The sequence below is a fragment of the Exophiala oligosperma genome (genome assembly GCF_000835515.1).
Source record: "Exophiala oligosperma strain CBS 72588 unplaced genomic scaffold supercont1.5, whole genome shotgun sequence".
NCBI lineage: Eukaryota > Fungi > Ascomycota > Eurotiomycetes > Chaetothyriales > Herpotrichiellaceae > Exophiala > Exophiala oligosperma.
In genome coordinates, this window is record NW_015622822.1 from 1,897,335 (window position 1) to 1,918,712 (window position 21,378).

At 50.4% G+C, this 21,378-nt stretch overlaps 10 protein-coding genes across 11 annotated transcripts; 6 read left to right on the forward strand and 4 right to left on the reverse strand.

Moving 5' to 3' along the window:
• Nucleotides 1-30: 30 nt before the first annotated feature.
• Nucleotides 31-2,043, forward strand: PV06_06011 (uncharacterized protein). Its single transcript, XM_016407075.1, has 2 exons — nt 31-567; nt 641-2,043. Exons 1-2 carry the CDS (start codon nt 521-523, stop codon nt 1,518-1,520), a joined length of 927 nt encoding a protein of 308 aa, XP_016262679.1. The 5' UTR covers nt 31-520; the 3' UTR covers nt 1,521-2,043.
• Nucleotides 1,924-3,217, reverse strand: PV06_06012 (uncharacterized protein). The gene is made up of 2 exons (XM_016407076.1): nt 2,990-3,217; nt 1,924-2,894 (listed from the first exon to the last, which is right to left on the reverse strand). Exons 1-2 carry the CDS (start codon nt 3,009-3,011, stop codon nt 2,215-2,217), a joined length of 702 nt encoding a protein of 233 aa, XP_016262680.1. The 5' UTR covers nt 3,012-3,217; the 3' UTR covers nt 1,924-2,214.
• A 155-nt stretch (nt 3,218-3,372) lies between these two features.
• On the forward strand, nt 3,373-4,470 carry PV06_06013 (uncharacterized protein). The gene has a single exon (XM_016407077.1). The coding sequence runs from the start codon at nt 3,785-3,787 to the stop codon at nt 4,271-4,273; it is 489 nt and encodes a 162-aa protein (XP_016262681.1). The 5' UTR covers nt 3,373-3,784; the 3' UTR covers nt 4,274-4,470.
• On the reverse strand, nt 4,426-6,185 carry PV06_06014 (uncharacterized protein). The gene has a single exon (XM_016407078.1). The coding sequence runs from the start codon at nt 5,787-5,789 to the stop codon at nt 4,533-4,535; it is 1,257 nt and encodes a 418-aa protein (XP_016262682.1). The 5' UTR covers nt 5,790-6,185; the 3' UTR covers nt 4,426-4,532.
• A 528-nt stretch (nt 6,186-6,713) lies between these two features.
• PV06_06015 (uncharacterized protein) lies at nt 6,714-7,244 on the forward strand (the record flags this gene model as incomplete). Its single annotated transcript, XM_016407079.1, has 1 exon — nt 6,714-7,244. The coding sequence occupies one exon, from the start codon at nt 6,714-6,716 to the stop codon at nt 7,242-7,244; it is 531 nt and encodes a 176-aa protein (XP_016262683.1).
• A 26-nt stretch (nt 7,245-7,270) lies between these two features.
• PV06_06016 (uncharacterized protein) lies at nt 7,271-8,626 on the forward strand (the record flags this gene model as incomplete). Its single annotated transcript, XM_016407080.1, has 1 exon — nt 7,271-8,626. The coding sequence occupies one exon, from the start codon at nt 7,271-7,273 to the stop codon at nt 8,624-8,626; it is 1,356 nt and encodes a 451-aa protein (XP_016262684.1).
• A 2,314-nt stretch (nt 8,627-10,940) lies between these two features.
• PV06_06017 (uncharacterized protein) lies at nt 10,941-11,972 on the forward strand (the record flags this gene model as incomplete). Its single annotated transcript, XM_016407081.1, has 1 exon — nt 10,941-11,972. The coding sequence occupies one exon, from the start codon at nt 10,941-10,943 to the stop codon at nt 11,970-11,972; it is 1,032 nt and encodes a 343-aa protein (XP_016262685.1).
• Nucleotides 11,973-13,211: 1,239 nt separating this feature from the next.
• PV06_06018 (uncharacterized protein) lies at nt 13,212-13,826 on the forward strand (the record flags this gene model as incomplete). The annotated part of the gene is made up of 4 exons (XM_016407082.1): nt 13,212-13,312; nt 13,378-13,533; nt 13,606-13,672; nt 13,734-13,826. The coding sequence occupies 4 exons, from the start codon at nt 13,212-13,214 to the stop codon at nt 13,824-13,826; spliced, it is 417 nt and encodes a 138-aa protein (XP_016262686.1).
• Nucleotides 13,827-15,889: 2,063 nt separating this feature from the next.
• PV06_06019 lies at nt 15,890-18,330 on the reverse strand. Of its 2 annotated transcripts, XM_016407083.1 has the most exons (4): nt 17,872-18,330; nt 17,557-17,764; nt 16,758-17,501; nt 15,890-16,707 (listed from the first exon to the last, which is right to left on the reverse strand). In XM_016407083.1, the coding sequence occupies exons 1-4, from the start codon at nt 17,875-17,877 to the stop codon at nt 16,646-16,648; spliced, it is 1,020 nt and encodes a 339-aa protein (XP_016262687.1). In that variant the 5' UTR covers nt 17,878-18,330; the 3' UTR covers nt 15,890-16,645. The 2 variants fall into 2 exon arrangements, with proteins under 2 accessions (XP_016262687.1, XP_016262688.1); XM_016407084.1 differs by having other exon boundaries at nt 17,557-18,330.
• Nucleotides 18,331-18,599: 269 nt separating this feature from the next.
• Nucleotides 18,600-21,013, reverse strand: PV06_06020 (nicotinate phosphoribosyltransferase). The gene has a single exon (XM_016407085.1). The coding sequence runs from the start codon at nt 20,822-20,824 to the stop codon at nt 19,472-19,474; it is 1,353 nt and encodes a 450-aa protein (XP_016262689.1). The 5' UTR covers nt 20,825-21,013; the 3' UTR covers nt 18,600-19,471.
• Nucleotides 21,014-21,378: the final 365 nt, after the last annotated feature.

Below are 21,378 nucleotides of genomic sequence, written 5' to 3' on the forward strand. Positions count from 1 at the left end.
AACCATGATACAATGAGGCAGCTTCATTCCGGAGCGGGATCACCATGTTGCAACGCACCGGCTTTGTCATGATCCAGTAGTTGACTCCATATCGCACTAATACTCGTCAAGGTGTGTTTGAGAGATATCGCCGCTCCATAGATCCCTATACCTCCCCCGTACATATGATGTAAAGTGGTACGGAGAAAATCATCATCATCATCCCTCGTCCTCGCTCGCAACGTTCCCTTTTCCGCTTACATTACCGATTGACATTTTTGTGATTTTGCCAACCTAACGCCGACCTGCATAGCAAGGGGTTTGGCTGTACAGTATCTAAACATACATTAACATAATCCACTCCCCTTTCCCATTGTTGATTTTTGGATATTTGTTCTCTCCATTCGCCACGAGGAGGAAGCACGTCTCCCTCTCTTTTTCACCCCAAAACCAACGCTTTCTCGACCCTGATAGAGACGACGTCAAACTTCCCACCACTCCGGACGGAACTACAACCCTCACTCGCAGTTCTCTCAACACCATGTGGTATCTCGGAAGTTGGTTGTTTCCCATCGTCTCAGCGTGCATGTAGGTTCTGATGTTCTCTACCTGTGCTTCCTCCACTTTTCGGGGGACTTTCACTGACAAAAAAATCCTCCAGGTGGTTGGGCATGCTCCTCGCCCTCTTCATCAACTGGGAGGCGATAGGCCACCCCATCTACCCGTCCATGGAGAAGGGCCAGACGATAGCCTACATATCCGACACGGGGGCCTACGGCCTGAAGCCTCTCTTCATCACGGGCTCCGTCATCACCACCGTCTTCCTCGACCTGGGGTTCATGGCCGAGCGGTGGCTCCGACACGCCGGGCGCCTCGCGCCCAACACGTCGACGGCCCAAAAGATCCTCTCCGTCCTCGCCATCGTCTGCGCCGTCGCCGGGGCGGCGGGCCTGATCCTCCTGTCGATCTTCGACACGTACCACCACCCCCACCTGCACGACGGGTTCCTGTTGTTGTTCATCGCCGGCTACGTCCTGTCCGCCGTGTTCCTGTGCGCCGAGTACCAGCGCCTCGGCATCCACTACCGCTCCCACCGCATCCTCCGCATCAGCTTCTGGGTCAAGCTGACCTTCATCATCGTCGAGGTCATCCTGGCCATCTGCTTCGCGAGCACGAGCTGGACCGGCAACCGGAACGTCGCCGCCGTGTTCGAGTGGATCGTCGCCCTCGTCTTCACCTTCTACATCCTCTCCTTCCTGCTCGACCTGCTGCCCAGCGTCCGTAGCACGCACCACACGCCGCAGGGGTGGGCTCTCAAGGCGGAAATGGAAAAGATGACCCACCCCCATTCTCATCAGCAGGCCGGTGCACCCTTGACCGCCGACAGCGCCGGCCCGAACCAGAACGCCCGCGTGTCTCCCGCCGACGATCTCGAGGCCGGCGCGTACAGGGGGACGACCATGACGAACGGCACCTACCAAAACGGACACGACGACCTAGGGAGACAGAAGAGGTGGGGCGTCGGACGGTTCAGGATCTAAAATGTCGATCGCCCCCGTCTTCTCTCTCTTTTCTATACTCCTCATTCGTTATTGTTCCGATTCTCAAGTTCTGTGTTTCCATCACTTTGGAACTTGGGTTGGAGTGCATGATGCGGATGTTACAAAAGTTGAAAAAAGGTTTTAATGACGGCGTCGTGTTGGGATGTGACTTTGTGACAATGAACACTTTGGGCGCATTGCAGGTTTACAGTTGAGCGCATTGCATGGTGTTGGGGTGTCTGGATTTTGGCATGCTACGATACAATACACGATGTTTTCACGCATCCAGAGTGTGGCTGTGAGACCTCTGGAATTGACGTCGCACTGGGTATGCGCATATATACATACATTCATGCACACATACGTATTAATGTAATAGAAAGAAACCACCAAAGAATTCTTCGGACTCACGGGGTTGTTAATTGTGAAATTAACAAAACCTAAATTCTTGTCTACATAGAATTTACTTTACTTGGGAAAAGACGCGACCCTTGATATTGGTCAAAGGTACATCTACTTCGCAATAGAATCGACATCTTCGGCCGTCTGAAGTTACACGTCATCATAACATCAAAGTACATGTAACTTTATACCACAAAGCGCCAATGCTTAGAACCCTTCCCAAATCCTAGTCGTATATTATGATAAGCCTATAGCTTCTTCTTCGTCCCATACCCAAGTTATTGCTTCTCGTTCAACTACCAAGGGCGCTGGCAAACAGCCTCGTCGCAAGCTCGCTTAGCAATTTAGCCTTGTCGGCCTGCGGCAGCTGCTGAAACGTCGTATAGACGGGCTGCTTCTTCTCGTCTCTGATCCTTCCAAACTTCCAACCCGCCGCCGCACCGGGGATGGCGCCCGCAAAGTTGGCAAAGATGAAGCCCAACGTCGCCCCACTCAAACCACCCAGGACGGCCCAGAACGATCCTGGCTTCGGTTGGCCGGTCCCCGAGTCCTGCTGCTCGCCGTCGGCCATGGCGGCCTCGCCCATCATTTCTGCAAACGCGCTCTCGAACTGTTCGTTCGAGAACTTTTCTTCCTGGTTGCCCGACCGGCCAAAGTTGGAGAAGAAGTTGCTCCATGTGTTTGAGCCTGCTTGGGCGCGGCGGGTGCGGGGGATGTCCTCGTCAACTTCCTCTTCATACTCCTCTTCTGTGTAAGTGGTGTGGAAGCGGCGTGCGTCGTCATAGTCTCGTCGCCTCGTCACGTCCGAGAGTGTATAGTATGCATCGTTGATGGCCTGAAATCGTTTCGTACGTTTGGGACGTTCGGGCGAGTCGACCGGGACTCGGTCTGGGTGCCACTTGAGCGCCGCCTTCTTGTACGCTCGCTTGACGTCGTCGGCTGTGGCGCTGGATGGGATTTCGAGAATGGCATCTGTACGGAAAAAGTAAGTTGACACATTTCTACGGAAGCATCATGGAACGACCTCGAGAGGTAGGTGGAGGAGCCAAAAGGGGATCACGACTTACAGTAGTCTGGAAGGCCGGACATGGTGGAAGCCTTGCGCCCTGACTGGCGACACAATGTTTATCCTCCCGACTCTCGTCTGGAGAGTTGAGGAGACTGGAAGAATCGGGATATGGATACGTCTATCAAAGTGTTGTAAGGATGTGGGAAAACCCGAGGGGAGAGACAGGTAGGTAGTCGTCAGTATGTCGCTGCTGTGTGAGAGGTGTGCATGGTGCGTGGGAATTGAAACAAAACCGATGACGTTTGGGTACAATTACCACTTTACAAGCCACAGTGGCTTGAACGGCCAGAGACAACTGACCAATCGAACGAAGCCATGCTAGAGAGCGACTAAAAGGGGCCCCCAGTATCGTTGTAGCCTCGACTTAGCGCATCTAATTCTCCAGCCTCTCCAATTGTCTGACCCTAGACGTACCTTGAGGTAAAGGGTCAAGTGGAAGCTGAGACTTCCTGTCGTTCTGGTAGCTTTTGATCGTTCTTGAGCATAGGCCACTGGCTGCCCGTTGCTATCATACAGACACGTCTTTCCACAGCCCTCACGGTCCAGGTTCGCTGGCTAGAAATCTCGCATTGGTCTGGTCTGCTCCTTTACCAAAGCGCAAGCACCGTCGATACGAGTAACTGCTTCGCCCGCCACCTCTCTTAACTGGATCGAACATATTGCTAAGTCCAACAGCCGTCACCTACGCACGGTTGGATCACCATACGACCCAACGTCGGAGGACAGTGTTCTTTCTTCAAGATCCGACATTCGGCCATAAAGCATAACGCACACACACCCCCCCGCCGCCACAATGGGCTTCTGGAACGACGGCATACGGGACCGCAGTCGCAGTCCCTCCCGAAAAGTATACTACGCCTCGCGCCCGACGTACTCTCGCTCCGCATCCTCCTTCTTCTCCTCCTTCACCGGCGGTGGCTCGTCCCGCGGCCACCATTCTTCTCGCGCCCGGCCCCGATCGGGGTTCATCAACCGCATACGCCGCTTCCTGCGCGAGATCTACTCGTACATGCGCCGGCACCCGCTCAAGGTCTTCCTCCTCGTCATCATGCCGTTGATCACGGGCGGGGCGTTGGCCAAGTTGCTGGCGCAGGTCGGCATCAGACTTCCGCCCGGCATACACAGGATGATGGGTGGCGCCACCACGAGGCAAACGTCCGAACGGTACTACGCCAGAGGCGGCGCGAGGGATTTCGACGGGGGGACGGCCTTGCCCGGTATGAGCGGTGGCATGGGTGAGAGCATTTCGAGTTTGATGGGTATCGCGAAGATGTTCATCTGAGCAGGGAGCAGGAAGGGCCACCGGGGTATATATATCGTGGAGGGATTGTTCATGTCATATTCATCAAAAGCTTGAGCGAGCCTTGAAATCATCAGCATTATCTTCAGTAACGAATCACGATCACAAATGCATACAGATCAAAACACACAAGGGTCAAGTCAGTCATTGAGGGTATTCTATTCATGACATTATTTTCTTTCCACGCTGAATCGTAATGCCCTATCTCGAATGCTCTATCTAGCCATGTTCGGCGTGTTGTCTATTTCTTTCCTTTTTTGCCTCGCTTTTTGACGCCAGTCGCCGCAGAAGCCTTTTCGATTTCTTTCTCTATTCCTGACGAATCGACAATCTCGAATCCCGAGTCAGACATCTGACTAGAACTCATATCTGGTGTTGGTAGCTTTTCTGTAACCGCACTGTGTATGCTGCCAGATAGTGTTTCGGGCTCTGGAGAGACGGTCTTTTCTGGCGAAACAGGTTCACCTTTTTGGAGGAACGGACTAAATGCTTTTCTGTACATCCACACGGGTAGACGTATGACGGCTGTATCCCACATGGTCGGCTTCGGAATTTCGTCCAGGTCAAGCAGGTATTCTTGAACTTCGCCATCCTCATCTTCTTCCTCAAGGTACACGTTTCCGACAGAGTCGACAATCAAGATTTTCCCGTTCTCAGCAGTGACCCGTCGTCTGTTTTCGGAAGGAGCTGGCTGAGCAGGGGTTGCCTTGGGCACTGACTTTTTCTTGCTTGATTTGTCCTTCTTGGTTTGACGCTCCATTTCTCTCTTCTGTCGTCTGTTCAGGTTGGCGGTCGGATCGGGTTCTTCCGTAGGCACAGGTACTTCGACAGGCTGGCCGATGGCTGCTAGACCACGTATGCCAGTTTCGTCGCCCCAGGCAGTCTTTCTAGCATGTCTGATGTATCGTTCCATGAACTCTCGTTGTCTCTTGTAGCCTGTGACTAAGGCAAAATAATGAGCCCCTCCACCACAGACAAGGAATAGGCCGACCAACACGGTCCCAAGGCCTGGCCGATATCGTGAATAGTAGTATCCGGTCCCCCTCCATGATGGGAAGCCATGTTTCATGAAAAAGTCATATCTTTCTCGCTCAGGTCCCTTCAGGATGTTTGCAACAACGCCCAATCGACTGTATCTTTCTCCGGCTTGTTTCACAAATCGCTGGATTTCTCTCTCGGATGGCCCTTTGGACACGTGTACTCCAGATTTTTTCTTCTCGCCTGGTTTCTTGGGTTTTGGGGTAGATCTCGACGCGATGAAGGAATGTTTGGCCTTGTCAGGATGCAGAGCACGCGATTTCTTCCGAAAAGCTTTACCGATTTCATCAACGGTCGCGGAAGGCTTGACCCCCAGAAAATCGTAGAAGGAAATATCGGGGCCCTCGGCGGCTTCAACCTCGTCTTTCAGCCGGAAGAATTCATAATCCTCCTTCGTCCAGGCGGCGACTAGAAAGACAAAGGTGAGGAGGACGAAGAATTGAAAGATTCGTGGCCTCATCTTCACCAACTAGCCCCCCGGGCAAGGTACGGCCAGCGCAGGACAATTGGAGAATGGTGATTATGTAGGCCCAAAAAAGAGTTGAAGGGTGCAGGACTGCAATACGCATCAGGGGTTGGGATTGTGGGAGAAGCCTGGTGCCCAAAACGTGGTCCAATTAACAGGGCTTGAGAACGTGGATGCAGCCAGCCAACGGCGGGACGTGCAGTAGCTTACGAAGTGATGGAGGAAGAGGCGAGCGATGAGTGAAGTGTATTTATCGCAGGCTGGTCCTCCCCCGCGGTTTGACAGCTTGTTCTTCTCTTCTTCCTCTCAGTTCCCTACATCTCAGACCAAGCAATGGTAGTCACTGTGCCTTGATCCTGCAGTTGGCAGGTCGAGGGTTGAGGTGTTGAGGCAGCCTAGCCCGCCACAACGTCTGAAATCTGTTCAACACGATCGAGTTCTCCCGAGTACCCCATACCAATATCCAATTTTAGGGGGTGTCAGTTTGTGGCTGCGCCCAAGCGAGGAAATCAGATTTGCCCGCTGACAGATCCCCCTTGTCGCCTGCGCCGCGAATCCCACGAAATTTATCCCTCCCTCAGCCGAACTTCTCTCGACAGGGGTTATTCAACGCCATTCCGACTTTTTTGTTCTCTACTTGATAAGAAGAAGAAAAAAACACAGTGTACTTGACTCTGCCCCTGTTTTCACGTCTTTCACTTCCAACTCATACACCTCTCGATACAGCTTTCAGCACAAACTCGTCATTTCGGCTTTGTCTTTGCCCAACAAACGCGTCTTCCGAAAACAAATTCTGTGTGTAACCATAGCCCTCCTCTGTCCCTCCTGTTGCTAACAGACATCGAGTCAATCTTCAGTACACCCCAAAGAGCATCCTCATCCTTTACAGCATCCAATTTGCTTCCACTCATTCATAAAATGGCCCGCATCAGCATTCCCCTCGACGCCTTGACGTCCCGCCTCAACCTTTCCGATCGCTTCAGCAGCGTCCGATCTCAGCCTCTGGCGTCGCGCTTTGCCAACATCAAGCCCATCTCCGAGTTCTTGGATCTGAAGAGACTGTCAAAGCCCAACAACTTCGGTGAAGTCCAGAGCCGAGTCAACTACAACTTGAGCTACTTTTCCAGTAACTATGCGGTCGTCTTTGTCATGCTCAGCGTCTACAGCCTCCTCACCAATCTATGGCTCCTGTTCGACATCATCCTCGTAGTTGGTGGCATGTGGACAATTGGCAAGTTACAAGGCGGAGATCTCGAACTGGGCACCTTCCGTGCTACTACTTCACAACTCTACACTGGTCTGGCCTGCGTGGCTGTTCCAATTGCATTCATCGCCTCACCCATCGGCACTTTCTTGTGGCTGATTGGCGCGACTGGCGTGACGATTCTCGGCCATGCTTCGCTCATGGATAGACCTATCGAGAATGCTTTTTCCGAGGAGGCGGTCTAGGTGGTCGGCCGCGAACTCCATACGATATGCCCCCTTGGGGAAGACCACCACCAGGGGGACGAGCGAGGAGGAAGAACGACAGGCTGTGGGGACTGCAGCACCGACAATGGGATTACGATGCCCGTGTCGAAGAGCTCGATACCGACGACGATTACTCGCAGGGTGTCGGGCTGAGTCAAGAGAGATTTCATTCCGATGAACTTCGTTTCACTGGTATAGATTTGGGCGGGGACGATGTCCGCCGCAGGCGTTCAGGTATTGCACACGAAGATGATTTTACTCCTTCTGATGATGAAGAAGAATACGACTACCCAACAGGAATTGCCCGGCGACAAGATATGCAGATGGTCTACAGAGACAAAGAGGACATGTTGGTGCAGGGCGCTCTTGACAGGATCGCGCGTGCTCGGGCGCTGGGTAAGCCCAATGTCAAATTGACCCGAGCAGAAATTGATGCCTTGGAACGTTTAGAGCGGACCCAGACCCCTCCACGTCCCTCTGCAGTACCCAAAGCAGCCCCTAAGAGCAAGAAAGAAGCACAAGTCAGACGTCGGCCTGTGGAAGTCCGCAAAAAACCCAGCCGAGGTGATAAATCAGCGAGCAATTCTCCCAAAGGCAAAACAGCGGACGGACGAAATCGCGGTAGGAGTGTTGCGTCAAACAGTTCGTCACGTGGCGGGCGAGAAGATTCAGCTTCTTACGCTCTAGCAGAGTCGGACTATGGCCGACGACTCTCGTATTCGCAGGGGTTATCTGTCGTTGGACCACGGCAACCGGAGGCTCAGCGTCAAGGCTCTCGGACTAATTCCAATCAATCACTGAGGCAACAACAGTATTTGCAGCAGATCGCGCCCTATTACTCTGGTCGCTATGCTTCGAATCCCGAAGCCGTGTACGCCTCGGGGTCGCGTGCCCCTCGACCTGATCCATCCGAGCCAGACTGGGAGCCAAGACCACGGTCAGCCTCTAATATTGTCAATCTTCCACTGGACCAGTTGCCATATCCGACCAATCCCGGCATGATACCACGTTTCGATCCTAACGACCCCAGATTTGCTTCGCCTCAGAGACGGGTAGCCTCAGGTCCACCCAGTACGATGCAAAACCATGCCGCCAGGTACCGTCGACCGCAAGACGAACTCTTCCTTCCCCCGGAGGAAGAACCTGAGGTAATGAGGTATCTGGCTCCGGCGTCCGACTCCGAATCCGAGGATGACGACGAAGATAGTGATTATGGCGAAGGCGTTCGAGTCAACGTCAATGAAACGCCGGGTGGGGGTTACGCGATCCAGACGAGAAGCGCAGCTGCAGCTGCAGCAACTCCTCGAAAACCTGGGACTAGTGGGAAGGGCGTTGCAGGGAGAACCAAAAAGGGGCGATAAGGTCTGTCGCGTTTGATTGAGCTCATGAATAGTGCTCTCTTCTTTGTGTTAGTAATAGATTTCCATATCCCAAAGCATGAGCCCATGTGGCCTTGGGAGTTAGTTATAATGCGCCTCAAAGTATTGTCCTACCCGAAGTTCCCCATTATATCGACCCTCAATATCTTGCGGTGGAAGCATCACCCACGCCTGAAGTCGACCCGAGTCACAGTGACTCGTATTCTGGGGCCTATTTATAGTGAATGTGTTGTCTAGTTGTTGTTCCCTTGGTCGGCCCCTAGTGAAAGCAGGTCTCAGAAAGGGAACCTCGTTGATGGCTTCCCAGCGGTCAGCCACTGTGTTTTTGGAGACCATACTCCGTAGTGGGACGGTGTTTGTACGTCCGACAAGGCGAAAAGGATACCTACTGTACTAGCATGTACAGAATATTCCCGAGATTTCGCCACCTTCGCAATCATGAGTAGTGTTGCCACATGCCTACGGAGCACATTTTTCTATCGTCTTTCTCGTTGTGAGACTTGGACAACCAATGCATCAGCACGAAACGGAGAATCAACAAGCAAAAAAAAAACCCGTGAACGACCGGGAAAAGACTCAGGTCAAGGCTTCGGTGTCTATGGGGTATTCGTATGGCGATCGTCTTCAGGGTCTTCAGCCTCGCTAGGAAGGTGGTTCCGTTCCCGCAATTGCACATGACTCCCTCACCTGACTATCATGTACTCGTATTAATGCTCCTCTTCTGCCGTTTTCTTCTTTTTCTGCTTAACCCTGCTGCCATTGCCCCGTCGTCTTTGCAAAGTTTCGCGTAATGCAATGCCGGGTGGCGGTTTCCGCACCATCAAAGATTAAAGATTCTTCAGAAATTTCCCTTGGCCTGGCACTGATCCTGAGCAATGGTCACCCTTGGGATCCACAACTCCGCTATGCTACTGTATGTATATATTTCAGAAGACATGACAATCGGCTTCGCAGTGACCTTGACGCGGCCTACTCTCCGAAAACAAAGTTTATGCATGTCGGTCCCGTTGAAAGTATTCGTGGGCGACGAAATCTCTATCGTTGTCTGCTGGTCCTGGCGGCTGTACAGTATGTCCGAGCTGGATATTTGTTAATATACGTAGGCGATCACGAGGCACTACAGAAAGTGGAATGGCCTTGGACTCATCGTTGGACCTTGTTTTCACGTTCCTCTCCGTCTCTTCGGTTATCCTCGCAGTGAAGACCAGCTAAATCTGGGGAAGAAACGAGACGGGTACTGCTTAAGTTGCACATGTAAATGGAACTTCGGCCGACATTACCCGACCTTTTGCCATCAGCGCTCGAACTCCACGAGCTTTGAAAGTCGACTCGCGTGGCCTGTGCCGTTGGTTGTTGAGGTGTCTTCTAAGCAGGACATACTGAACCTTTGATGGAGATAGTTTGTCGCAATCATCGCAGGTCGGAATATGTGTCTGACTGTGCATCTATGTACAGTACGAGAAAAGCAAACACAGATCGGTCAAAAGGACTCTGGCACTAGGGGTTCTTCATGCCCGAGATCCCGGATACTGAGAGCCTGCGGATGATTGAAGGCCGTGAACTTAATTATATAATGGCGCCGCGAGGGAAATTCCCATACGTGGCCCAGAATAGTTTAGTGCAGCCCGATCGGTGGAACCCGTTGTATGTAGGGATCTGACGATATTTACCTCACTTACCACAGTCGTAGGTTCACCATTTCCACATGGACAGCACAACAACAATCTAGAGTTGGCAAGCATGTCGCCACATGCTCAAGCCATCATGCTGTCAACTTTTCCTGCTTCCCCGAGTTCCCGCGACGGAAAAATGAAAGGTTTGGGATGATTGGACCCCAAAGTCCATCTAAAAAAGAGCCATCTCGAATGGGTGCATCCACAATGCACAGCATCCTCAGCACCATTGCATCGGCTCTGTCCGACAAAAGCACGTACCTAGGTGCCGGTTTTCCTCTAGATGAGTCTGTTACCTTCCTGGGTATTCCAGAAGCTCTATATCAAGGACCATAGACATCCTGGATGCGTGCTGAGCCTCGTCCATCCCCTGAGTCTGGACTCTTTTCTGTCTCGGTCACATCACCCGTTATTAACCATTCCCCATGGGCCTCGGTCGTCCATGAATCCCTCATGGATTTGTTCACGGACAATTATTTCTTTCTCCCAGACGATCTCGTGATCGTTTCTTTCTTCTACATTTATCCTACCCTTGGTCCAAGCGAGTCGACCAAAGGCCACATCGGAGGTTGACTCCTTGAGAATTTCAATTAACCACAGCTATACCATACGTCAACAGACACATGTCTTCAAGGGATAACACTCCTCAAGACGAGAGCTCTACGAGGGGCGAGAGAAGAAGTTCTTCGAGACGTCGTCAGAATGTCGTCGAATTCGTCGACAGTCAAGACCCAAACGTGCGGAGCACCATTCAAAGACACACGGCATATCATTCAGCAGCACAACGACGAGAGACAAGGTCGAGATTACTTCAACGGGCCAGCCAGACTCGAATCTTTGAATGGGGAAGGCGCCCACCTCGGCTGGACACGGAGACGTCAACGAGCAGCGCAACGAGCTCTCATTCAATATCTCCCGTTCCATCGCTACCTGACCGGCTGGACCTGTCAAGCGTTTCCTCCAACAACCTAGAATCAGATCTCAACCAGTCAATGGCAACCTCAAGAAACGATTTCTTTTCAACCCAGGAGCAGGCTACTCTGGACGACTCAATTTTACAATTCTGTGCGTTGCTCTCGCTGCGGCGTCTGATCAAGAGAAAAAACAAGAAGAACCCAAAGCTGACAGTAATTCTAGTTTCTGCAAACTTCTGCCCCCATTGTCGCGACCGAGGAGTGCTAGACACTGCCATCGCATACATGCGCGAGCACGAAGTGTCTCGAAATCTACTTCTGGCCTATGCTTATGCTGCGCGGTGGAAATTACACTCGAGTCCGGAAACGGTCCAAGATCAAGTCGATGCGCAGACACACTTCGGTCGAGGAACAAATCTACTCTGGAATCGACTCCGCGCAGCAGATCACGCAAGTTCCGACTCCAACATCCAAGCTGTCCTTCTTTTGTTGGCATACACTGCCGACTTTGGCCAGGAGAATGAAGTGCATCTTCACGCAAGGGCCTTGCAGACAATGATCGAGCAAAGAGGAGGCGTTGAGGCCATGGGCCACAATCCGACACTACAGCACCAACTACGAATAATCCGGCAGTCAAGACGTCTCCATCTCACTCTTGACTGCGAACCGTCTTGCCCGAGCGCATTGAGATTTCCTGATGGCCTTCAATCGGCCCTTTACACGGATTTACCTATGAATTGACGAGCCGCAACCACTTCTTCATTTACACGTTACGGCTCTCTAGGGTAGGGACCTTCTTCCGAAATTTGTCGAGCCACTGGTGGCAACAACTATGGGGACGGGTCAAAATGTTTTTGAACTATACTGTATTATTATGCGGGCATCGTTTTTTCCTATAGACAAGTCCCCTCGATGTGGACATTGAGGAAGTGGCTCTCTGTTTCTGCTTGGGTTGGTTTGAAGGCCTGGAAAGATTTGGAATTCTGGGATGACATGATACCTCTGTTCAAGGTGTTGACAAAGGATGAGTGCGCGTATTGTCACAACAGGTCCCTCAGAATCCGGGTTGCATGTGTATCATAATACAAACATGGACTTGATCACCTGCAATTTACCGGGGTTTAAACGGACCCGAAGGTACTTTGATGAAATGTGCGAAATACGAGATACGGAACATACAGATACTTCATACCGTGACCACAATGGCTGTGCCCGGAGTGGCTTAGCTAATAATTCACAAGAAAGCATGTGACGTCGAAACTTTAAGGCGGGCATTAAATGGCGCTGGGGCTCAATAACGTGTTGGCGCTCAAAGATTCCCTAAAGGTATGTACCTAGACACACACAGAGTAATCGCTTAGTCTACGGTAGGTACCTCAGGTACCAACCACATACGCAATAGTTACGGAGTACGTAGCACTGAAATGAATCCCTAGAGGTACGGAGTACATGCTGTAGGCACTTTCGGGTACGGCGCAGTTATAGAAAAGAAACCCAAGCTTCCTGCCAACATTTCGATTTCCCCCCACGGACTCTGATCTCATTCCTCTCACCTCGTAATCGTACCTTTCATCGCCTGACTTTGCTGCTTAGACTCTTGCTACGACCTTTGTACGAGACATTGACCTCGCCGCACCTTGCCTGTAGCCCCAATTGACTTGCCAAAAGGACAAGTTGCAACATTTGCTCGGTTGAGGCTCGTATCCCGGCGATAAGACTTTTGAACCCAAACGACAAAATTCCCCGTCTCGCTCTTCGACCCATTTTACGGATACCTTCCCCTCCCTGCTTAGGCACCTCCCAGCCTTCTTTGCGCACTCTGGCGATTCTCTCTCCCTTTGCACACAACACAATCTCAGTTTCCCGCGACGTTCAACTCTCTCCACCTCTGAGCCCTCTCGGAACCGATTTACCTTTTCGCCTCTCACCTCATTGTCTGCGCCAGCACAAGGGGAAAAAACAAGAAAAAATACCTTCACAATGTCGGGCGAGGCGTGGTTATACCTGCTCGCCGTGCTGATAAATGCCGTCAACCTCTTCCTCCAAGTCTTCTTCACTATTATGTATAGCGATCTGGAATGGTTAGTCGATGAATGCGTGATGCATTTTGTGGATGATGTCAAGTGCTAACAAAGGTACAAAACAGTGACTATATCAACCCTATCGATCTCTGCAACCGACTCAACACCTACATCATCCCCGAAGCTGCCGTTCACGCATTCCTGACGTTCCTCTTTTTGATCAATGGATACTGGTTGGCGCTGTTGTTGAACCTGCCCCTCTTGGCTTTCAACGCAAAGAAGTAGGTCCAGCTTTTCCAAAGTTTCCGAAGTGCGACCTGGACTGACAAGATGTGTTTCTTTTTTCAACCTAGAATTCTTGACAATCAACATCTGCTCGATGCCACTGAGATTTTCCGAAAATTGAATGTCCACAAAAAGGTATACTTCCCCCTAGACAAAAGGGTATTCACCTCAAAGCTGACACCTTTCCCCTTCCCAGGAATCATTCATCAAGCTCGGTTTCCATCTCGTCATGTTCTTCTTCTACCTCTACAGCATGATCGTTGCACTCATCAGGGACGAAAGCAATTGACTGGGCGAACGAAGCTCTCGTGTAATGGATTACGGAAGCTATTCTTGATCGATCCAATCAATCACAAGAACACTTGGAATTCCTGGAAATATGAACAGCTGTTCTGTGTGGGACCTGACCAAAGGATCAACACATGACGCATACTGAAGGAGAATGGAACACAACTTGTTGACGATACCATCCAAAAAATGGACAAGGAAATTTATGAGACCCCAGTTTTTTGGTGTATCGACATGATCTGAAAGCTTGAGCAGAGCAGAGTAAACCAAAGAGCGGGATGTGGCGTCGAATCCCCTACCGACCGCAAGTCTTTCTTTCTTCAGCTGTCACGAAGCGAAAGAGAAAGAGCATACCCCTGCAGTCGCTGCAATGCAGTTTTGAAGAAGTTGAGAGCAATGGTTTGGTGAGGGCAATCGGATCATGATGGACTGGTCGATGGTGATAGCGATGATGATGATGATGATCATGACTTGTGCTACCGTTGCCCGAGACTAGAAGTTTTGTACTTGGTGAATTGTGCCAAGTTGGACCTGTATCCACGATGTCATTAAAATCACGTATCAGACCTCCTCAGATATTCTCCTTTTCAACAGAATCATTGCACAAAAGATACCCAAGCTGGGTTTCTGGTGAGTGACTTTATGATGCTTTCTGATACTTTGTAAGCGGCCCAAGGCTTCTCGGGCAGTCTCCAGATTTTTTGTTTTGTAAATTTCCATGGCCCACAGTCTTCATAACCTTTTGAACAAGACGCCCTGATGCCGCTGTTCTACACTTCGTACCTACCTGGTAGGTAGGTAATAGGTATGTTTACACGCAGAGGGGGGGGGGAAGTTGTACGGAAGTCATGACGAGGACCGTTCGCTTGTCTTGGGAAAGGTCAAGGCTCAATCAAGACTCTGTTTCAATCGTGACACGGGAGAAAAAAGGAGGCCTGTGTATCTGTATCAAATCCTCGAGTCTCTAGGGACCTAGGTAGGTACCACGTACTTGTGAGGAGTCGGTCAAACAATCAGTCAATCAAGTGTACTCCGTAGTCAGTCACCCATTACTCGTACTGTACACCAGAGAAGGTGACTTATGTAAGCACGTTGTCTCCCCAAGTCTATCTCATCCCGTTGCTCCCCCTGACAATCAACCTCGTCCCTCTTTTTTTTTCCCTCTGTATTTTTGGACTTTTTGTCAGTAACCCAAGGTTCTACAATTTTCCCAAATGAGATTCTTGTCGACTTTTCGTAGCTCCATTGGGCCTTTGTCATTGTCATTGTCATCCTCATCATCGACATCGTCGACGTCATCCCCGTTACGTTACACATACGCCTACGCATACGGATACCGAATGGCTTCTTCGACATCATCAACATCATCCAGTACACCAATGGAGGATACGATTCGAAAAAAGGTGAGTTCCTTTTTTAATGGTCCAACGACCAAATCTGTCTTGTACAAGAGTTTTGTTCATGTCGAGTTTTGTCTCGTTTTGGAGATTGGTTCTTTGGTATGGAGAGTATCATGGTCTATTTAATAACACGAAACCGTCATCCATCTCTCTCCTCTCCCTCTGTCTTTTTGCGGTTGAAACACTCATATTTCTACTCTTACTACAACTTACAAACCTCGATTGTTTTTCTTCTTCTTCTTTCAAAACAGGTCACGGAATCACTCAATCCCACACACCTCAAGATAAGAAACGACTCTCACCTACATTCTCACCACAAGGCCATGGTGGGTAGTACCTCCAAAGAAACTCATTTTTAGTAAGTTCCATCTCTCTCTCTCTCCCTATATCAACCCTCGACACCTTCAACATGACTCCCCCTTGGATCTGAATCATCACTGAACCACTAACTCATGTTTCTTCTTTGTTCCCCCCGGGGGACATCCAGCGTCGAAATCACTTCACCAAATTTCACGTCCAAACCTCAGCCGGCCAGACATCGCATGGTTTATTCTCTACTAAAGGAAGAAATGGAGGTTCAAGGTGGAATCCACGCCCTACAGTTGAAGACAAAAACTCCCGAAGAGGAAGAGAGACTCAACAACAAGACTTCTTCTGCTTGAAACGGGATGACTCAATCGACGGAGATTCTTCTTCTTGTTGCTGTTGGAAACAGGCCCATATATCCTACCACCATGTATCGCTATTCTCTTATACTCCCGGACTTGCTTTGTCATTTTATCGAGACAACCCCCCTCGGTCAAGGATACTCGAAATGAAAAATAACCGTCATCACTCAACATCTGCCCCTTGACCATGGGAAACTACATTGCTTAGGACGGAGTACTGGAGTACGTAGGTGTTTCCCTGCAGGGGTTCAGGCAGTAATTAAGTTAATTTGTCTAAGCTGTGCTTTGCTATACAACTTTCCCAATAACAAATCCAACAAGACAAGAGAGGGAAAACTCCCCACGAGACAGACGAAAAAAAAGAAAGAGTACAAAAATACGCTTTTGCGCCGGCTTTTCTGAACATATGGAACTTTCTTCTGGAAAAACAGCCTCAATTCTCAAGATGTTCTCACTCCCCGTTTTGTGCACACTTGATATCAAGATGCACCTATTCCCTAACGCCATCAAGGCTCTCCCGGAAAGAACATCCGAAATAGATCATCATCTTGATCTCCTTTGCCCATACCACAATGCTGCCTTCTTGCCCACAAACTACGTCGGAGGACAAAACCCGCGTTGATTCTTGGACGAAAGGCATAATCTTTAGGCAGGATACAAGGTGATCTCTGGATTTCGGATCTAGAAAATGACGGAACTGGATCGGAGTTCTGGGTTTCAGGTTGATCATTTTTGGGTTTATTCCAAGTATTCTAGTGCTTGGTAACTTCCACAGCAACAACCACCACAACGATGATGATGATAATGATAAGGACTGTTGATAAATTAGTATAGTTGACATCACAGCAACCAAAATGTACTCACCAACAATACCCAAGCACATCCACTTCTTTCTCCGGGCAGCGCGAGCCTTCTTGACTGCGCCATCAAGTTCGTTGTTGGCCTTGGACACATGTTCTGTGACTTCTTCACCGCGTTGTTCAATCTGAGTAACGGCAGGTTCTTGTTGCACGACCAATGCTTCGAGATCTTGGAAGAGCTGAGCAAGCTCAATCATCTGTCGTTCAATCTTCTGAATATCTTCATGACGTTGAGAGACATTTCGTGCCACTGTTTGGGCCTCACCACGACGGTCGCTTTGAATCAAAGCAGAGCTGAAGATTTGTTGGTTGTTTGGATCCTCGACAGCTTCGCGCACTTCGGCATCGGAGGCATCCGGTCGGACGATGCGGTATTGTCTAGCCATCTGCTCTTGCGACGATTTCCTGAATTCTCGTTCGACTTGTTGGTACTGGTTGATGGCAGTCTTCAATCGACGATCCACCTTTCCAACTTGTGGCGCGTTGCGGGGATTCCCAGATTCAGGCTGTTGCTTGATGTTCTTGACCCGGCTGACAAGGCCTCTGTACTTTGTCATGATATTTTCACCAGTTCTATCCACTTCGATGCGCAGGGGCGATTGAGCGGAAGTGTTCGTGTCAGCAAGATAGCGTGATTGAAGGCCTTTGAGGCGTTGCAGATCAGCCTCAATCTCATCGATGGCTTGGTCGACTGCTCGACACTCATTGAGGATTCGATTGGGATCGTTTCCGTTCATATTTCTCATCTCTGTAGTATCGGGTGAGCCGGGTTCAGTGTAAGAGAGCGTTAGAGAAATTCTTACCATATCCGCCGGCCCGCTGCTCTTCATCGGCGTAGTAACTGCTTCCTTGTGGCTGGGCTTGTGGTCTATCATACCCCTGTTGACCATTGTATCCCGGACCATCGTTATAACTATCTTGTTGGGCATAGGGGTTGCCTGATTGTCCGTAGGGGTTGTAGTTGCCATAGCCTTGGCCTCCCTGTTGGCCGTAGCCTTGACCTTGATTGTACTGGCAAGTATGTTAGAAGCTGGTTGGGCAACATGATGGTGTCTCGCAGCGTTTCAATCGACGTGTTTCAGGGCAGCCTGCCACCTATAGACATGGAAAGGACATACACTCATGATGACGGCGGAGAAGGGAAAGGCTCAAAAAACCCCAGCTGAATGTTTTTTTGCAGCAGAGCGCAATTTAGATACAGTGGTTGGGATGTTGGGCGTAAATGTAGAGCCAAAGTATTCGCCGCGTAAGGGGTTGGTTGATAGGTGATGCTGGGAGGAAGATGCTGCTAACGACAAGAGATGCGGTAGAGGACGAGACTGATCTATAGGGATAGATCAAGGCAGCGACAAATCGAGGAGATGATGAGTATGTCCTTCAGTAGTTGATGACAAGTCTGCTCAGCTCGGCTCCGGAGAAGAAGAGGAAGTCGCAGCTGCGATACGGAGTGGTAGAGGACGGTATCCGTAGCGCCACAGAAAAAGGGAAAGTCGAGTTCAACGAGTCTGGGCGCCAGGGAAAAAGGGTAACGAGTAGAGAGGGTAGGGATGGTGTTTGGAGATGCAGGTCACCGATAAACTTAGTGCCAGATGCCAGTGTCAAGGGCCCCCCGTGTCAATGGGCAGCTTTAGGGGAGGCTGTGCTGATGGTAGCTAAGGATCTTAGTTCTTAGTTCTTAGCTTATAGGTCTTAGCTCGTAGGTTGTGCCGTAGGTACTACACTTGGTGAGGCCCCCCTTCACCACCCCCGTCCAGCCTTTCGTTTGTTCGTTGAGGCCCCCCCGCCACAGGACCCATGCGCCTACAACGCACCCTGGAACGTACCCTAGAAGCATGGCTTGTGCGGCCCAAAGAATGTATTCCGTACAGTACTGTTCAGTACAATAGTAAGCTTCAACAGCCTCCTGAACTGTGTCTGCATACTACACAACCTCTGTCGATTCTCTTCGCTCATGCACTCAGTCAGCGCTTACTACTTTCGATCCTGCTTTGCGATTTCTTCTCCGAGATTATAATCCATTCAGACGAACTGACTAACCGACTAGTTCCCCGGGTGCGAAGCCAGAAGAGACCATCCACCGCCAATCACCCATTTGTAATCTCCTTTAGCCGGGCGAAGGCGTCTGTCTGGCTTTACCTGTCTTCGCTCCATGCCGGGGAGTACGAGGGTCTGGCCTTAGGCGAATGATCCATTGCTCGTGGTCACATTGATCTGCGTTTCAATGATCCAGCGACTGCTCCATATAGAAGTCTCCGCCCACGGAGTATTAAAAAAATACCTTGTCATCAACGCCTCTCTATGCTGAGCTGTACAGTGCACATGCTCCGTGACTCGCTCGCCACAATCTACTCCGCAATGCTTGTACAAGTAGTTTTCTGGCAACGATCTGGTTCGTACTCCGTACTATTCGTGCTCTGCATAGCATGTGTAATTGTCGTAATCATCGTGGCGCGTCGCGCAATACTCTGGGTCTACGCGCACTTCGTGCACAGGCAGCGACATTTCAATGCCACTACTGATGGCTCCAACGTTCAACGCCTTTTCGAGCAGATATCGTTTGACTGCCCCAATAACATGACACTTTCACCCTCGGTTGCTCCCCACACCCCTGACAGAGCCTCGATCTCAGACCCACAAAGTCGTCAGGGTTGGCAAGGCTGCGACGTTTCTGTCCAGAGCTCGCCGATGGTCCGACACGTCGAAACCTGTATCACCTATTCACCACCTCTGTGATTCATCACCCTGTGCCCATTCGCGTTCCGTATAGCCTAGTCGGCGCTTCACGTCTTGCACTGTCGCACTGTCCCCAGTGTTCTTCCCAATATTGTCGGAGATCTTAACTGCCGGTCTGCCGCCTGCTTTGGACAGCTTGATGACGATGTTGAGTGGTTTCGACTTGGTTTGTGGGTCTGAGAGCAGGCCGAAGTCATTCGTGAAGAACGTGCCTACGCCAAACGAAGGCTTCAGGCCATATTCTTCCGCCACTTTCTTGTACACCAGGCATTTCTCCACATCCAATGCATCCGAGAAGACGACATTCTTGCCGCTGATTCCCATAGACTTGTAAAAGTCACTGGCGAGCTTGACGTATTCTCTTGGATCTCCAGAATCCTGTCTAATGCCGGTGAAAACGTCTGCGTAGGTGGGTTGTCCCGAGGACGCAGTGCCCCCAATTGATTGATCGAGGCCGGCACCTCTTGAAGCGGATGTTTTTTCAGGTATGCGCTTTTTGAATGCTTCGAAGAAATCGGCTGTACCAAATGTATCTGTCAAGGCAATCCCAAGCACACCCTTTCCGAAGCAGTCGAGCCAGTAGCGAAGTCCTTGCTCATTGGCATTTTCATAGTCGTTCGTGAGCGCAGCTATTCCCATGTACCATTCATGTGCTACAGTTCCAACTGGGGCAATACTGTGTTTCATGGCAAAGTAGACATTGCTTGTGCCTGTCAATTTACCCGGCCAAGACTTTTCCTTGGACGCCCGCACCAAACCTTTGACTACGAGGTCTTGGGTATGAAAGTCCCTTCGTCTTCGAGTACCAAACTCCGAGAAGAGACAGCCGGACTCCAATAACTGTATGCCCTTCTCGTACGCTTTCGCCTCTTGTCCCTCGTGGCTCCAGTCAGTGTCCACGAATTTGAAGTAGGCTTCGCTGGTGAGGGCAAGTAAAGGGATCTCGTAGAGAATTGTCTCAACCCAGAGCCCCGAAATGGTGATATCGACGTCTCCATGAGTGTCGTCCACCAGGTCGAACTTTACAGAAACATGTTCCGAGGGTCGCAGCTGGAAGGTTTGTAAAAATTCCAGGTACTCTGAACTCAAGTAAGGACAGTGTTTTCTTAGAAACTCCAACTCTTGCTGTGACAGTCGGATGGTAGCTAAGCTTGCGATCTGCTCTTCTAGCCATGTAAATGCGCGTTTGTTGAGTCGCATGTGACGAGTTCGGTTCGTGAATTTGTATTCGACATCGACAGTAGGGAAGTAATGGAGAATTGCGCACTGCATTGTCAGCTTGTACAGGTCAGTATCTAGGAACGAATGAACGCCCTCCGGCAAGGTTGACGGCGCCATGGTGCCTGAGACTGTGACGATCCGTGAACAAATCGCGCTTTTAGTGATGCGGAAGATAGATCATCTTTGAACCAGGTAGTGAAGTTGAGGTTGAATCGCCGTCAGGAGCACAAGGTATGGTGAGACAAGCGTGACACAGAATAAGGCAAATACATAATACTTCGACGCAGCAGCGAGTCGTTCTCCTCCGTACCTCATTAACAATTGTCAATCAGTGTTGACAAGCAAAGATTAGAATGACACAATTCTGCATACCACGCTTTGCCCTTTTCGGCCATGCTATTGAGAAGACTCGCCCTGTCGATTACGGCAGTGAACTTGACTGCTTCTTTGAATACTCTATCACTACCACAAGCTAGATGCTCGACCCGTCCGCCTTCTGGGAACATCATGATACGCGTCGTCAGCTGTTCAGTCAGCCGATCCACGCCGTTATTCGCATGCTGTCGATCATGACAACCGGATATCCAAACTGAGGTGAGCCCTTTATCAGGGTGTTCCACGAATTGGTGGGTATCCTAGATTCAGACCTTTTTTTGGAATCCTAGAATAGA